Source organism: Pantherophis guttatus, chromosome 3 (genome assembly GCF_059756535.1).
Source record: "Pantherophis guttatus breed Tessera chromosome 3, ASM5975653v1, whole genome shotgun sequence".
Lineage (NCBI taxonomy): Eukaryota > Metazoa > Chordata > Lepidosauria > Squamata > Colubridae > Pantherophis > Pantherophis guttatus.
The window spans coordinates 204,957,288-204,975,706 of NC_142065.1; the positions used below are offsets into that span (position 1 = coordinate 204,957,288).

Genomic DNA, 18,419 nt, shown 5'->3' on the forward strand with positions numbered 1-18,419 from the left:
AGAATGAGAAAGTCTCTAACCATTTCTCAAAGGCAGAAGTCTCATTTCTTGGGGACCAGATGACAGTTGCTCCTTGACGTATGACCACAACAGAGCTCAACATTTCCGTTGCTAAACAAGACAGTTGTTAAGTGAATTTTTGCCCCATTTCGACACAGACGATTGAATAAAAGGATGATAACCCAGGGAGATTACAGACCATTAGAGAGATGGTAATTAATTATAACTATAAATGTAACCTTCAGTAGAATATTCACACATATTTCTTGACAGCAGAATCCTATGATTTTACTTTGTTGTGACTCACGCTGATTATTTGGCTCCTCTGATCCTTTATTTCATTTTGTATTCCAACAAATATAAATTATGGTTCTAAAGACTTCTGCTGTTGAATTTCCCCATTTTGTTTTTTTTAGTGACCTTGGACAAATGGCAGCGTTTGGACACGACCTCCACTATTATTGATCCTTCCATTTCTAAATTTGATGTCATCCAGGTCAGCAGAGATCCTTCCAGTGAGTTTGCTGCCATCCGAGATTTTTGTCTCTCAGGTAAGATGGCCTGTTTTCCAAAAATGATGCTCCTTCCTTCCTTCCTTCCTTCCTTCCTTCCTTCCTTCCTTCCTTCCTTCCTTCCTTCCTTCCTTCTTTCGTTCCTCCTTTTTCCTTCCTTCCTTCCTTCCTTCCTTCCTTCCTTCCTTCCTTCCTTCCTTCCTTCCTTCCTCCTTTTTCCTTGCTTCCTTCCTTCCCTTCCTTCTTCCCTCAGATTTCAAACATGGTTTGCCATTGCCTTCTTTGCTGGGTTGAGAGAAAATGACTGGCCCATGGTCACTCAGTTGCCAAAGGTAGAACTAGAATCCCTGGTTTCTACTTTGCTATCTTCATTGCTACAGCAAACTGCCTCTCAGACTTCTTAAATGCAAGTTGTATTAATTACATTGCTAATTGACTAACTGGAATTAGTGTGCCGTTTTTTTAAACAAAGTGTGGAAATAATGTGGAAATAGAAGTAGGGTTGAATCAGGACAGACTTAAAGGGAGTTACTGAGATCGTTTTAATTACTAACTTCTAAGAAAGCCATTAGAAACTGGAGGCTGAATCCCATGGCTTATATTTCACATTAGATGCCTTTTTGAAGTTTTTCCCAACTTTAAAAGCGAATCAGCAAAAGAAAAGAAAACAAAAAAAAACAAAAAAAAATTATTTAGCTGTGTCTGGAAGCCCTGATTATTTTTGAAATTTTCTGGGCAGGAATGAAATAGATTCTTTCTATCTAATGAAAACTGCTGTCTATAGGATGGCATCTCTATGGCCAAGAGCAGACATTAGAACATCTAGAACTTCTAGATTCAGCTTTTCAGGGCTGGACTAATCCAAAGGCACTATTTCTGTTTTGAGCTTATCTCAGATGTTAACAACTCAAAAGCAGGCTCATAGCTTGATCCTATTTCCTGCCTTTTGGTGTGGGGGTAAGACTTGTAACATTTATTTTTTTTATTTTTTTTAAAATTTTAAAACAAACTTTATTCGTTCTTAAAAAAACATTTAAAAGAAATATAAGAAAAACATACAAGTTTCTCTTAATCGAAGACAAAATTACATATACAGTACATATTGTAACTTGTAACATTTATAAAACAGATGATATGAAATTCATCTGGAAAATCCTCCTCCTCCTCAGGGATGGGCGGGCTTCAAAAATTTCAGCAACGGGTTCTCTGCTGGGTTGCTGGGTGGGCGTGGCCATGGTGGGTGTGGTCTAGTCAGCCTCCTGCCCCATGGCAGGGGGAAGGGGTTTCCTCGAGCTTCCGGAAGGGTGAAAACTGCTTCCCCTGGGCTCTGGAGGCCCTCTGGAGGCCGGAAACGGGCCCGTTTCCAGCCTTCCGGAACTTCCGGGAGGCCCGTTCTTCCCCCTCCCTGAGCCTCCATGTAGGCCCTGCACTTACCTCGCATCCAAAATGAGCCATGAGCAGACTCCTGGGAGGGGTGGAGCAGGGGTAGGAGGGGTGGGGTAGGGTGGGTGGGAGCAGCCAGGGGTGGGATTTGGAGGTTCTCCAAAACGGCCATAATGTTAGCTATGGGTTCTCCCGAACCCGGGTGAACCCATAGCAGCCCACCCCTCCTCCTCCTCCTCCTCCTCCTCCACCTGTATCTCCTCCTCCTCCTCCGTTCACTCAGCTAGGTGGTCACAACATAAAGAGAAACTGCTTGATTCCTTTAGAAACAGGCTTAACTTCACAATTAACCATTCATAATAATTAGTACTAAGATGTATATCCTGCAGCGATTTTTCCTGTATCTGTGCATGTCCAGACTGCAGCTCTTAGAATTCCCAGTCTTTTTATATCTGGAGTGCATCAAGTTGGAAAAAAATGTATCCTACGTTATCATATACAAAGCTGTATCTTTTGTAATAACTGTCCCTTCTTTTCATATGATATTTATGGAAGTCCTAGGATACGGAGTGTCCAGTGTAACACGGCTGAAAGCAACTGCAAAGAAATTGGGGCTTTCATTACTCTACTGCAGGGGTCTCCAACCTTGGCAACTTTATGACTTGTAGACTTCAACTCCCAGAATTCCTCAGCCAGCACATGGGAGTTGAAGTCCACAAGTCGTAAAGTTGCCAAGGTTGGAGACCCCTGCTCTCTTGGACAGTAAATAGATTCTATTTGTTTCTTTTGATGAACCTTAAACCACCTCCTGAGGTGGCCTTCTAAATATCATCACTGTAGCCGCCTGGGAATTGCCCAAGCTTGTTGGGTCCATTATGGATTATGTTCCCCATTTCGATCTCCAAAATATCAGTTTTCACCTGCTCTTTGTTTTATATATAATATATAATAACAGAGTTGGAAGAGACCTTGGAGGTCTTCTAGTCCAACCCCCTGCTTAGACAGGAAACCCTACACCACTTCAGACAAATGATTATCCAACATCTTCTTTAAAACTTCCAGTGTTGGAGCATTCACAACTTCTGGAGGCCAGTTGTTCCACTGATTAATTGTTCTAACTGTCAGGAAATTTCTCCTTAGTTCTAAGTTGCTTCTCTCCTTGATTATTTCCACGCATTGCTTCTTGTTCTGCCCTCAGGGGCTTTGGAGAATAGCTTGACTCCCTCTTGTCTGTGGCAGCCCCTGAGATATTATCTGCCTGTGAAATTCACAGTTGGTCATTTCTTTCTTTACAGTTTGTTCAAAGGACAACCTGTGCCTAGTGGCCACCCTTGAAATGTTGCCATCAGCAGCACGATGCATGTTCTATCCAGAAACACAGAGTTGTAGCCTGAGTCTACAAGGCCACCGCTGTCGTATTTTGCTCAAGGAGCCAGCTACTTACATCTATCGAAAGCAAGGTGCGTACGTAGCAAAAGGTTAAGGAGACTTGGTGTGCTAATCTTTGCTTTCCCTGAAACACAAAACTAGGAGACCACAGTGAAAATAAACCAGCACAGCAATAGATCTTACAGCCGTTGAACAATGCCAAGTTTGGTTAAGAGTAGAAGACTAAGAGTGAATACAGTATAATGCTGCCCACAATCAAAGGCATAGATGTAAACCACAGATGAAGGCAGGAACTGAGCATGCAACCAAGTAGATCAGGGGTGTCAAACTCAAGGCCCAGAGGCCAGATCTGTCCTTCAGGGTGCTTAGATCTGGTCCGCGGGACCCCCCCTGGAAACAGCAAAGGATCGGTCCGAGTGCCTCTGCCAGTGAGTGACCCTCGCAAGCTCCAAGATCTATGTGTGACCCTCGCAAGCTCCGTTTTCGCTTGGAGAGGGTTGCAGGAGGCCGTTGCAGTCAAAGGTGGAGCTTGGGAGCCTGTTTTCACTGGCAGAGTGCTCAGGCCACCACAGGGGCCCCTGACATAAGTGACGTCGAGCTGGCCCTGTCCACCCTGACCACACCCACCCCGGTTCCCTGAGGTCAAACACAACCCTGATGTGGCTCTCAATGAAATCGAGTTTGACACCTCTGAAGTAGATGATGTCCTGTCAGGAGCATCTGCATAGGGATAGACCCAACCAACTCCAGATGGGAGATTCCATATAAGGTAGCAGAACATAAGATGGCTAAGACCCTATGGGATTTCCAGGTCCAGGCAGAAAGTCAGGCAGGTGTTGGCCAAGCAATCAGACATCAAGGTAGTAGACAAGGATCAGAAGACAGCCGTTGGGATTAGATCAGTGGTGAAATCTAAAATTTGTTACTACCGGTTCTGTGGGCGTGGCTTGGTGGGGGGGGTTAATGTGACTGGGTGGGAGTGGCCAATTGTTTTTTTAACTTTTAAAACCATTTTTTCTTCAACCTCTTGGGCGAAGAGGTTGTAAAAAAATGCTTTCAAAAGGCTCTGACGATCCTAGCTGAGTTGCCTGATTAACAGAGACTTTTTTCTTGTAAATGCCACTGACGATCCAAGCTGAGTTGCCTGATCGGCAGAGACTTTTTTTCTTTTAAATGCCTCTGACGATCCAAGCTGAGTTGCCTGATCGTTAGAGGCATTTAAAAAAAAAAAGTGTCTGCCGATCAGGCAACTCAGCTTGGATCGTCAGAGGCATTTAAAAGAAAAAAAGGGTTTTTTTCTTTTAAAAGCCTTTGATCCCAGCTGAGCCGCACGATCATCAGAGGCTTTTTTTAAAAAATTTTAAAAGCATTTTTTCGGCCAAAGAGGTAGTAGAAAAAATGCTTTTAAAAATTAAAAGAGAAAGTCTCTGATAATTGTGCGGCTCAGCTGGGCATGGGGGGCGCAGGAATTTTTACTACCGGTTCTCCGAACCACCCGCCTCCATCGCTACCGGATCAGGAGTTCTGGTCCGAACCGGGAGCATTTCACCCGTGGATTAGATGTTGCAGTGCCAAGTGACAGTCTATGGAGGTTCTCAGTCATCCAGGTCATGATTGTCCCAAAAGTGCTTTTTTATCAAGAGGCAACTGGACTTTCTGACTTTTCTTTGGAGGTGTTTCACTTCTCATCCAAGAAGCTTCTTCAGCTCTGACTGGATGGTGGGGAATGGAAGGATTTATACTCCTTGCAGACAGCTGGTCATTTGCATCCTTTTAGCAAGTAAGGAGAACAAACCCATCAGGACAAGATTCAGCATCTGCATTTGAAAGACGAGGCTACTCTTTTGAAGGCAGCAAAGTCCACATTTTGGAGAGGGAGGACCACTGGTTTGAAAGAGAGATCAAAGAGGCCATCCAAGTCAAAACTGAACAGCCATCTCTCAACAGAGGGGGGTGGGATACAACATCATCTATCTTCAGTCTACAACACAATCCTTTCAACAGTTCCAAGAAGGCTCCATACCCATTTCCACTACTCAGGTGACCCTGAAGACACAGATAAACCTCTGGGTGGCCTCAATGACTCTCTAAAAGAATGCAAATGACCAGCTGTCTGCAAGGAGTATAAATCCTTCCATTCCCCACCATCCAGTCAGAGCTGAAGAAGGAATGGTTAGTGGATCAAGAAGAAGGGCAAGCAAAGAACACACTGTCTTGATCCCATCAAAACTGGTAGAAAAGATGAACATCCAACAACTGAAAGAAGCTGTGTGTCAGGGATCCAAGTAACACCCCCAATGAAAGAAGACTCCGAGGCTTGAAGTTCCTCAAAGTTCCATTACATTAGAGATGTCATATTGGCACATCTGGGAAAACCCGAATCTGAAAGTTTCCAGGTTTTCCCCACCCAAAAGAAAGTCCAAGTCCCTGCCCAGCACCCACATGTCCATCACATGGTCCAATCAAAGCACCGTCCCAACTGGAGATGCCTCCCAGTTCCAGCCATCCAGGTGCAAGGCAAGATGTTCTTGACTTCTTTTGCCCCACCGATGTCCGACTCCAAAGGCAGCTGACAACTGTCAGACAGTCCTCATCCCATCTCTGCCTCCGGTGCAGAGCACTCATCAGAGCCTTCCCCAGACTTCAGGACTGGCCCATGTTCCTCCCCAATCTCCTCACTGTCTGAGTCTGCCACCAGCTCTGCTGGCCGCTGGCGGGCCACAACAGTTCTAACATACAGTCCCCAGATTGAAATGTGCATCATTAGGCTTAAAGCTTCTTCTCAAAGAGGTTTTTTTCCCCCCATCTCTGTGCAGATATGATCCTACCCACTGCTGAAAGAAACAATGAGCCATCAGTATTCATCCCATCACAAGGGACCATGTTGGGCAGTTCTCAAGTAATTCAAGTTGGCTCTGAATGGAAGAGCATTGGACGGTTCCTTGGGATTCCATATGCAGCACCTCCGGTGGGAGAGAATCGGTTCCATCCTCCACAGCCTTTCACCTGGACAGACTTCTGGAATGCAACCACAACCCGGTGAGATGACCAAGTGTCAGGGTTCCAAGTAACACCCCCAACAAAAGAAAACTCCGAGGCTTGAAGTTCCTCAAAGTTCCATTTTATTAGAGATGTCATATTGGCACATCTGGGAAAACCTGAATCTGAAAGCTTCCAGGTTTTCCCCACCAAAGGAAAGTCCAAGTCCCTGCCCAGCATCCATAAATCCATCACATGGTCCAATCAAAGCACTGTCCCAACTGGAGATGTCTCCCAGTCACACCTCTCCAGGTACAGGGCAAGATGTCCTTGACTCTCTGAGAAAGGAATGTTATTTTGCCTACATATCACCCATGCTTCATACAATCCCCCCTCCCAGTTTCCCACAGTAGTAAATGTGGCAGGCCTAAAGGCCCAATGCAAAAGATGGCTTCCAGGCCTGACACCAAGAGCACCTGAACAGCCAAGACTCACTTTCTTAGATATCGTAATTGGCCACAATTGAGCCCAAACTTTTTGTTGCTAAGCGAGACATTTGGCAAGTGAATTTTGCCCCGTTTTACGACCTTTTCCTGCCACAGTTATTAAGTGAATCGCCGCAGTTGTTAAGTTATATGATCCAAATTTGGGTGCTCGGTAACCAGAATGTATTTATGATGGTTGCAGCATCCCAGGGTCATGTGGTCAGTCATTTGTGACTTTCCAAGCTGGCTTTGGACAAGCAAAGCCAATGGGGAGAGCCGAATTTGTTTAATGGCCACATGATTTAACTAATGACTGCACTGTTTTACTTAACAGCCATGGCAAAGAAAGATCATCAAAATTGCATGACTCATTTAACAACTACCGTATTTTTCGGACTATAAGAAGCACAGGCGTATAAGACGCACCAAGATTTCGAAGAGGAAAACAAGAAAAAAAAAGTTTTTGCCCTCTGCGTGTCTGGGTTTTGCCCTCCCCAGCCCCCAGGAGCACTCTGCAGGCCTCCCAACCCCCCCCCATCACGCTTTTGCCCTCCCCATCCCCCAGGAGCACTCTCCAGGCCTCCCAAACCCTCTGCATGCTCATTTTTGCAAAAGACGGGCCCGTTTTCATGAAAAACGGGTCCGTTTTTGGCCTTCGAAACCCCCACACACATCACGTTTTTGGCCTTCCCAGTCCCTAGGAGCACTCTGCAGGCCACCCAAACCCTCTGAACATCCCCTTTTTTGTGAAAAACGGGCCTGTTTTTGGCGAAAATGGGACACATGGGGCGGGGTTTCGGGAGGCCAAAAATGGCTGCATTCGGTGTATAAGATGTACCAACATTTCCACCCTCTTTTTTTGGGGGGGGGAGTGTGTCTTATACTCCAAAAAGTACAGTCGCTTGCTTAGCAGTGGAAATTCTGATTCCAATTGTTGTCATGTGTCAAGAACGACCTATAATCGTTATTTGGTCCAATGCAGAAGGAAAGCTTACATAGATGGTTCAGCCTGTGTTGGAATTTCCATAGGAGGAAAACAATTGTACCAAATTCTCAAGCTTGACGTTAAAATGTTCACAAAAATAGCAGTAATATTTTTTTTATAATTTTCTTTCCATTTGGTCTTGCCTTGTATGATTGGATGGTTGAGGGAACTCTCATTTTGGGTGACCTAATTTCTTGGGCACCTGAGTTGTGTGGGTTGTGTTAACTCAACCAGATTCTGCTTACAATTTTACCACAAAAGAGTAAATAAATATATAACCCAAACATAAATAACAATGTAAACGATAACCTAACATAAATAATATTAGGTTGGGAGACTACCAGAAAAATAGAGAAAAACCAAGAGGTGAATATTACCCCAGGAGCTTCCATTCAGCTTTATTTTATTTTTTTTCCATTTGGTCTTGCCTTGTATGATTGGATGGTTGAGGGAACTCTCATTTTGGGTGACCTAATTTCTTGGGCACCTGAGTTGTGTGGGTTGCGTTAACTCAACCAGATTGTGCTTAACAGTTTACCACAAGAGAGGCCATATCTTGCTCATCCAGGTGCACAGGGCCATGCAGTTAAGACCCACAACACTGATGTATGTTGTCTTGAGCCACATTGTCGTTCTTTATTGCATTTCTTTGCTTCAGAAAAAAAGAGTGTATCGTTAGGGTCTTTAGAAGTGAGATGTGAACTGACAGGTGTCTTTTTTTTTTAATGGTGCAGGAGTTTTAAGAGATCAGCCCTTGATTAGATATAAATTATAAGCATTCCTTCTTGATGAAAAGCTGTTTGAAACTGTTAATTCGGGAGTTGTTCGTGCAAGAAATCAAATTTTAAAAAGATACTGAAAGACCTCCTTGTAATATTGCTATAATCTGCCGCACTTAATTCTTTGTTATGTCTTTACTAAATTAATAATGCTTTCACTGTTTAATTATATTATGCTTTGTTAATAATGCTTCAGCCTGTGGACTTATGATTTAAAATAAACATATTAAGTACAGGATAAGGAAATAATTTGAGAGTGGCAAACAATAGAGTCCACAGACAGACGCATTATTGTTATTTATACCAGGGGTCTCCAACCTTGGCAACTTGAAGACTTGTGGATTTCAACTCCCAGAATTCTGAGAGTTGACGACCACAAGTCTTCAAGTTGCCAAGGTTGGAGACCCCTGATTTATACAGTAGCAGTAAAGGGGAAAATATCCCCCTTTTTTATGATATTTAGAAATTAAGCATAACAAAAGAGAGGGAAGGAAGATAGAGATGAAGATAAACAGATAATGCATGTAATTGTTATCCTTTTTTAAACTTTACTAAAAGCTAAAAAATCTAGATTAATCTATACTAATCAGAAGTATTTAAAACATTCGTTTTGTAGAGTTGCTATGTTCTAGCCTGGGATTTGGGACCACAGATTTCAAATATTTGAAGAGTTGTCTAGAATGTATCCATCTACACAAAATCTCTACATGTCCCCACAATTACAGTACTGCAATCGAAGTCCAGATCTGCTGTCTAAATGTCTACGGGTTTGGTTCTGTTATTATGACATTTTTGGGATGTGTACTGGTAGATCTAGAAAATGCAGCCCACCATATACCTGTTTGGATGTATGGTTAAAAAAAATTGGAGTTCAACTATCTCCGATTAGCATGCTCTCCAAAGGAATGGATGTCTGTTCCCAGAATTCTCAGCATTGACTACACTGACTAGGGAATTCTGGGAATTAAAGTCATGCATTTGGAAGGTACTCTGATTGGGAGTTCTCTTCTACAGTTCTTTTTTTTTTTAATAATATTTATTAAATTTCCAAAGATTAAAATACACAGTACAAAAAGAAACATAATACACAAAAAAAGCAAGAAAAACACACACACGCACAAAAAAACCCAAAAAATATAAACAACCAAAAACAAACATATCAAAATTTCAATACTAATAACAACTTTTCTGCATCGGTATCTCTAGCCTATTTAACCTCTTTACACAAATTCTACTTCTAAATATCTGTATCTTAAACTTACATCTTTATCTATAGTATGAAGTCTATACTTCCTAAAGTTGTTCTACATGATACATCTTAAAGTTGTTCTAAATGTAAAACTGATCTTGCATGACATTCACAATCTTATTCCTTTGTGTCCTTGTGATCACTAGAACTTTAAACAAATCATAACGTACTTTATTATATCTTTAGAGCTAGCTGCTGGCAACCAGGAGATGATAGCCTTTCTTTGGTCAGTGAAGATTGCTTGTTTTTGAACATCTTTGTCCCACAAAACAATGTAAGTACTGAATTAACGCACTACCTTAGTCTTCTCTGACCATTCCCTCATTCCAGGAATCTACTCTGAGGAAAGAGGCATGAGATGAGGTTGCTAAACCCATTGACGATGGGATCATTTTGGATCTATGCTTAGATACTCATGGAATGTCACGGTCATTTTTAGACAAAGGAAGTTTTGGGGTGAGCAGCTAGTGAAATTAGGAGCCTTGAACATTAGGGATTTTGATTGTGTAGAAGTTTATGTGTCACATTATGAAGCTCTTTTAGACTGGTTAATATCTTGGAGACAGGGGTTCTCCACACGGTGTGGTCAAAATGTCAAGATGGCCACCACAATGGTTTCATCGAAGTTCCCTTTGCACATAAATGCTATCATAAACAATAACTTAACATAAATAATATTAGGTTGGAAGACCACCAGAAAAATATAGAAAAACAAAGAGGTGTAAATTGCACCAGGAGGTTAAAAAATGTCACTGCAAAGGATCAGGACCATCGTTAAGTTGCAGTTCAAAAATTTATTGCTCAACACTGTACACAAAAACCTAAACCATCTAAAGTTCAAAACTAAATTGGTGCCAGATAAGGGTCAACAGAATTCAGGAGGAGTTGAACTTAGATGTTTGTGGCAATGTAATGACTCTAGGCTGATAATGCACTTAACTCTGCCTCTCCCAGCTCTGCATTTTGTCCTCCTACAAACAATCAAAGGAGGCAACTATACATGACTTATGTATCATTATAAGAAAATAGAATAGTTTCTTTTCAAAGGAGTTCTGAGAATTTGGGAGCAGGAAGAAAATCGGAGGGTGATGAAGTGGCTTCAGACTCAATGATCTCATGTTCCTCAAACTTCGAACACTTTGAACGGCACTTCAGCTGAATGGAAACTGATATTAGGATATTCCTATGCATATCTTCTGACCTAGGCCTCCTGAAACAGTAAAAGCACACAATGAGTCCCAAAAACCCTCTTTTTATTTCAACGGCTATGAATTCTGCTCATTCAGAGCCTGTTCATTCTCAATCTGTTCATTCATAGATGAGTTCCAAATAGTTGTAAAGAGTCCAACAGAAGTCTGCCACAGTTCTTCAGGATAAAGCTGATAAACACCCACCTTTATCTCCCTTGACACGCTGCCAAGGCCTAATTGATAATTAACTTTGCAAGGCCACACGGAACACAGAGTCAACACGGAGCTTCAGAATTTACACCAACCAGAACAAACAAAGTTGCTTTCTGCAAAGGCTCATGTCCCTTTGCTCCTCCTTTATGTCTTATGGGAGGGGCCAATCATCTCCAAGCCCTACTCCCGAGTCGTCCCTTTTGTTTTAACTGTTCTTGCCTTCTGGCAGCTCTGCGCATGCGTGTCCTGGGAACAGGCTCCCCCTGTTCCTCTGCCTTGCTGATGTCTGACTCTCTGCCTCCGATGCAGAGCCCTCGTCCGAGCTTTCCTCAGACTCCAGGACTGGCCCATGGTCCTCCCCAGCCTCCTCACTGTCCGACTCTGCTGCCAGCTCTGCAGGCCACCGGCAGACCACAACAGCATAGATGGAATGAAAGATGGCCCTGACTTATTGGAAACACTTTAGATTTTCAACGCAGTGGAGCAATTCTGCCACTGGATGTAGCCCTTTTGATTTGAAAACTGAAAGGAGATTCAGAACCTACAGGAGTACTATACCTATCTGTGACTCTTTAAGGCAGCTGCATCTTTCCCCAGCATTATATGATTGCCCCATGTCAGGTATCCCATGATCTCAGGAAAAGATAGGTTTGGTGTAAGAAGCCACAGACAGGTGCTACATTCATGCCTCTGTTCTCTCTACCGTCCCTTCATACGCCTTCAAAAAGCGCTGAAGGCCCTGCTCAGTTTTTCTGCTTTTCCTGTTGTTCATAATCAGGCGTTCAAGGGATTCAATTCTGAACCCTGAAGTGGTTGCGGAGAAAAGAAAGAGGGGAAGTGTTAACTGTCTGTTGTGCTTTTTCTCCAATTTAACCAGATGAGGAAGTTTTGGTGAGAAACATTGTTTTGAAACGATAGAGGGGGAAGAGCTGTGTTAGTCTATGGCAACAAATTGAGCTCTGGAAACACGTTCAGATTTTAACCAACTTTAGTAAAGGTAAAGGTTCCCCTCACACATATGTGCTAGTCGTTCCCAACTCTAGGGGGCAGTGCTCATCTCTGTTTCAAAGCCGAAGAGCCAGCGCTGTCCGAAGACGTCTCCATGGTCATGTGGCCGGCATGACTCAATGCCAAAAGCGCACAGAACGCTGTTACCTTCCCACTAAAGGTGGTCCCTATTTTTCTACTTGCATTTTTTTTTTTACGTGCTTTCGAACTGCTAGGTTGGCAGAAGCTGGGACAAGTAACAGGAGCTCACCCCATTACGCGGCACTAGGGATTCGAACCGCTGAACTGCCGACCTTTCGATTGACAAGCTCAGCGTCTTAGCCACTGAGCCACCGCGTCCCAAGTGAACCAACTTTACTAGAGCATAATTACGTGACTGCAAATGGAAATTCTTCATTTGTGGAGACAACCAGGATATGTTTAAATTTCACACAAATGCAAATGAGTATGCCTCCCTAGGAGATTCATCTCATACCAAAATCTTGCATCTTTCTCCAGTAATCCTTTCAGAATTCAGTGAAGTCTATGGATCAGCCATTTTTTTATTCACCATGCAGTGTTGAATGTGATGCTCTGGGTGGAAAGAGAAAAGAGGGAACAAGAAAGGAAAGAAAGAAAGAAAGAAAAGGAAGGAAGGAAGGAAAAGAAAGAAAGAAAGGAAGGAAGGAAGGAAGGAAGGAAGGAAGGAAGGAAGGAAGGAAGGAAGGAAGGAAGGAAGGAAGGAAGGAAGGATCCCATGTCTTGTATAATACTTCTTGCAAGATTTCAGCATTCTCTTTACTGAAATGATACAATATGGGGGGTATCAATCATTTGGGGTGAAAGATCTCCATGAGTGTGGAGGTTCAAGACTGTCTTAGAAATTTCACTTTCCCAAATTATCATTAATTACTCATGACTTATAAAGTATATTAGATCACGGTTAGAAAAGTAGGAACCTCTGCTATTTTCAGTTAAAATTAGAACTCCCCCACAGTAGATATTTTTGGCCCTGGTCAACTCTGGCAGCAATGAGTATGACAAGTTAGCAATGCTAAGATAAGGGCAACATTAATGAATATTATTTATGGCTGACCTTACTTTTCAATTGACAGCTTTCTTTAATTGTTTTAATTGTTAATTAATTTTAATATTTAGTTGTTTTTACTCTGAGCTGTCTATGGGACTGTATGTTTTAAACTGCTTTTTATCAATTTGTATTTGTGGCAGCTTAGAGTGTGTGGGAGAGGGCAGCAGCTATAATATATTTCAATTAACAACAATAACAACAAACCTATCATTTATTGTGGCAGGGAGGGAATCTACCAGTGCTGGTTTTCTTCCACAACAGCATAAATGCTGATGACCAAGGCGAAAAGGCAGCCCTTGATGGATCCTACTTAGCTGGAGTTGGAAATCTCATTGTCATCACTGCAAATTACCGTGTAGGAGTTTTTGGCTTTTTAAGCACTGGTAAGTTGTATCTCAGTTTGAAAATAGGAGGTTATTATTATTATTTTTTAATGATGAAACCAGAATTATTCCAGCTGGGTCTTATGGAAATGGAATTAGGAAAGAAATATGGAATTCAATACCTTATTCGAAACTGCAATGAGATTATTGTTTGCATAAAATTGGAAAAGCAATGACATAGCTCCAGCGGAAGATTGGATTAAAAAGTTAATTGAGTTTGCAGAAATGGGGAAACTGACCAGCTTCGTCAGATAAAAACTGACAAAAGAATTTTTTGACAGATTGGAAATGTTATGTTTAAAAAAAAGAAGCAAGTATCAGATGGATGATTTGGGGATATGTTCTCTCTCCCTCATTTTATCTTTCTGGGAACTAGGGAAGGCTTAGTTTAGTGATGGCAAACCTTTTTGGCACCAAGTGCCCAAACACTCTTAGTGGACAACCAGTTAAATATAAGCCAGCATTATGCTGTAACGACCAAAACAGCCAATGCAAACCTAAATTGCATTAACAGAGGGATACAATTAAGATCACGCGAGGTACTAATACCACTCTATAAAGCCTTAGTAAGACCACACCTAGAATACTGCATCCAGTTTTGGTCATTACCATATAAAAAAGATGTCGAGACTCTAGAAAAAGTTCAGAAAAGAGCAACCAGGATGATTAGGGGACTGGAGGCTAAAACGTATAAAAACGGTTGTAGGAACTGAGCATGGCTAGTCTACTGAAGAGAAGGACCAGGGGAGAGATGATAGCAGTGTTCCAATATTTGAGGGGCTGCCACAGAAAGGAAGGGGTCAAGCTATTTTCCAAGGCACCCGAAGGCCAGACAAGGAATAATGGATGGAAACTGAACAAGGAGAGATTCAACCTGGAAATAAGGAGAATTTTTTGACAGTGAGAACAATCAACCCATGGGACAGGAGTTGCCTTCAGAAGTTGTGGGAGCTTCATCACTGGAGGCTTTCAAGAAGACATTGGACTGCCATTTGTCAGAAATGGTGTAGGGTCTCCTGCTTGGGAGGGGAGTTGGACTAGATGACCTACCAGGTCCCTTCTAACAGATTATCAATCTGTTATCTCTTCATGGTATCAAGCCAATTGCTGAGGTCCTGGCAAATACCCCCATCCTGTTGGCTCCCGACTCTGACCCACTTATCAGAAAAGCAGTATTTTTTTGTTTGTTTGTTTCAAAGAGAAAAAAGTGCTAAATCACGCCTGCATTTTCACAAGTCTTTCCACTAGCCTCAGTGGAAAGAAAATGTGGCAGCAACGTACTGTGCTTCCGTTCCTTTTCTTCTTTCACTGCTTTTTCTTCCCTGCTGAGTTCAGCACATGTGCTCATTTTATAGAATGCCCTAAATTCTTATTCAGAGCTGTTTCAAAACTTCAGTTCAGTGGTAAACCCAGATCTTAATCTCTGTGAACTTGATAGGCTAGGATACATCCACTTACTCGGATGATGAGGTGTCACCATTATTATTTTTTTTTATTCTTCCTTTTGGTGGCTTTCACAGGAATTTCTTATGAATTCTTCTTTCTTAACCATACTCTTTTGTTAAAGGACATGGGCCAATAGGTTTAATAAGTTTAATATTTATTTATTTATTTATTTATTTATTTATTTATTTATTTGATTTTTATACCGTCCTTCTCCAGCAGGACACAGGGCGGTGGACAGCCAAAGTAGAAACACAGCATACAAAAATTAAAACAATTTAAAAGGTATTAAATAATGTTGGCCCACAATTTAAAACAATCCAGTTAAAATTAATTTCAAATTAAAACCAAAGGATGGGGTCAAGCCAGCCCAGCTAGATGAAGTAAGTGAGTTTTAAGGGCCCAACGAAAAGCCCGGAGGTCCAGTATCGTGTGTATCTCTGGGGGTAGGTCATTCCAGAGGGCGGGTGCCGCCACAGAGAAGGCTCTCCCCCTGGGGGTCGCCAGCCAACGTTGACTGGCTGACGGCACCCTGAGGAGGCCCTCTCTGTGCGAGCGTACTGGCCGGTGGGAGGCAATTGGTGGCAGAAGGCGGCCTCATAAATATCCAGGCCCTAAGCCATGGAGCGCTTTAAAGGTGGTCACCAACACCTTGAAGCACGCCTGGAAGACCACTGGGAGCCAGTGTAGCTCGCGCAGGAGAGGTGTCACATGGGAGTGCCCCGTCACTCCCATAATCCCCCGCGCGGCCGCATTCTGGACCAGTTGGAGCCTCCAGGTGCACCCCAAGGGGAGCCCCATGTGGAGAGCATTGCGGTACTCCAGGCGGGAGGTGACGAGCGCTTGAGTGACCGTGCGTAGGGTCACTCAATATAAGAATAACGTGAGGAGAAACAGAATGATAGCAGATTAAAGGAGTTGGAAGGGACCTTGGAGGTCTTCTAGTCCAACCCCCTGCTCAGGCAGGAGACCCTATTACCATTTCAGACAAATGGTTGTCCAATCTCTTCTACTAAAAATCTCCAGTGTTAGAGCATCTACAGCAGTGGTGGGTTCCTCCCGGTTCCGCTGAGCTGGTAGCGGTGACGATATGATGTCACCGAACCAGTTCTGCCCCCCTGCCCCCCAACCCCTCCCCCCTGCATTATTCTTACCTTTTAATTGACCCCACCCCCAATCTGTTGCTGCCTCCTGAGTCCCAGCTGATCGGCTAGAGGGGAAAAAAACTGTTTAAACTCTTGCCGCGGGGCTTCAAAGTGCCGCCCTACAGCTGATCAGTGTTAAAAGAAAACACGTGCCCCATTTTGGCTCCCAGGTAAGTGCAGGAAGGCCTATTAGGCCCAAAATGGTGTGCCCCCCCGCAGCCAATTTTTGCTCCCAGGAGGCTTCAGGGAGACCTCCTAAGGCCAAAATGGGACATGGGGGGGGGCAGCGCGTCTCCCCCCCACAGCCCATTTTTGTTCCCAGGGGGGTTCAGGAGGCCGAGTGCTGCCTGTCACACCCCTTGGCCACACCCACCATGGCCACGCCCACCCAGCCGGTCATGAGGGCAGAGAACCGGTTGTTAAATGATTTGAATCCCATCACTGATCTACAGCTTCTGGAGACAAACCCTATATAGACATATATAGAAATTAACGTCAAAGGTTATACGGTGATGTCTCCAATAATGGTGGAAGATAACCAGGTTCTTCTTTATTTTTAGAATGGGTGGAGTGTCTTTTCATTAAAATATGGGTCATTAATCCTTAAATAATAAGAAAGACCCTGTTGAGTCAAGTTTGATTTCCTGGTAGCTACAAATATGGCCATGTTGACTTCTCGACAGTATTATGGAAGTAGATTATAATTCCCTTCTTCTGGGATTTCCCCCCCAAATTCCTGCCTTAGCCTATAACCCTGTGATGTTCTGGTGGTCTTCAATTACAGTATTAACCAGGTTGTACCCTGATAAGTTTTGAAGGTTCAACCTGGCAGTATTTGCAATGGCTTAATGCAATGCATTTTAATCCTCTCTCCCCCAAATGAAAAATGAACCTACGATATATGAATGGTTTGTCAGCCACTTGAGATAATATGAATTTGAGAGAAGACGTGGAGGTCATAAACATGGTAATGGAGATCATGGGGCCTACAGACCATAAATTGTCCAACTTCAATAGGGTCCTTAGTGCTCTGTGAGTTTGCTGGGTTTCTTGCAGTTGTTTCATTACTAAACTAGGTAGCACCTTCAGTGCTAGTAGATAGCGGATAATGGGAGTAAACCCTACTAGCATTGATGATATCACCTAGTTTGGTAATGAAATGTCTGCAAGAAAACTAAGCTCAGAGAGCACCAAGGACCCCACAATTCAATCCTGAGCATTTTCTTCTGTTGGAATCCTTGATCCACATTGCCTGTTAGCAGCGTCTCAGAAAGTGAAAAATGCTTTTTACTGCATGATAATGATTGTGCTACATCTGTTCTAATGACTGTAGCAAAAAATGTTCTATCTAGTCATTGTTGGCAAAAAAATCTGTTGCTGCTCAAGATTAGGTTAGCTATTCAAGTCCATATTTGGCACACCGTTCCTTCCTGCCTTTAAAAAGCATTTTCTAATGTTCAGTTGCAGTTGGCCTTTGCATAACTTCAAAATATTATTCCATGCATCATACATTATGATCATTAGTTGTCCAAAACATGCAGGCTTAGAAATATCTAAAGACAGGGCAGGAGCTAAGAGAGTCTTCTTTCAACTAATTATCTTCCTAGAAAGTCTTGATCTTCTAAGGGACATTCTTTCTTTCCAGATGTTTGAAATGCTGTATGTTGTTTTGATTCCTTGTGCCAATGTGCAACCCTCCCTTTGATTATTTATTTGTGTAGGTTCCAGTGTTGCAAGTGGAAATTGGGGGCTTTTGGATCAAGACATGGCTCTACAATGGATAAGGAGGAACATTGCAAGGTTTGGGGGAGACGCGGGACAGATAACAATTGGAGCACCTGACAGGGGAGCGGATATTATCAGCATTCACCTCCTTAAGAAAACTTCGAATCCAATCCTCTTCAAGAGGGCGCTACTGATGGTAAGTCCTATTTATTTTCAGATGAGTAAGGTGTTAGAGATTCTGTTTATATGTAGCACCACAGTGCAAACAAAGAGCACAGTCACCATGTGCTTTACTCCTCACCTGTTTCTCTGTAACAGGAAACTCTACTTAGAACAAAAGAGCATAGAGTATATACCAAAGTTCCAAACTTGTAAACACTGCCATTTACTGGCTGAATACTACTGTAGTTGTTGCATAAAAATACATTCCAACAATGAATTCCAACATAAGGACAGGTGCTAAAGCTCAAAAACTTTGGCCA

General features: G+C 42.8%; 1 protein-coding gene across 1 annotated transcript in view; it reads left to right on the forward strand.

Moving 5' to 3' along the window:
* Positions 1 to 18,419, forward strand: part of TG (thyroglobulin) — a 162,662-nt gene that overhangs the window by 83,629 nt on the left and 60,614 nt on the right. Inside the window, exons 32-37 of the mRNA XM_087890908.1 lie at positions 417 to 551; positions 3,191 to 3,355; positions 6,101 to 6,323; positions 9,948 to 10,035; positions 13,465 to 13,624; positions 17,934 to 18,133. Of these exons, the coding sequence (XP_087747034.1) occupies positions 417 to 551; positions 3,191 to 3,355; positions 6,101 to 6,323; positions 9,948 to 10,035; positions 13,465 to 13,624; positions 17,934 to 18,133 (971 nt within the window). The remainder of the gene's footprint in view (positions 1 to 416; positions 552 to 3,190; positions 3,356 to 6,100; positions 6,324 to 9,947; positions 10,036 to 13,464; positions 13,625 to 17,933; positions 18,134 to 18,419) is intronic.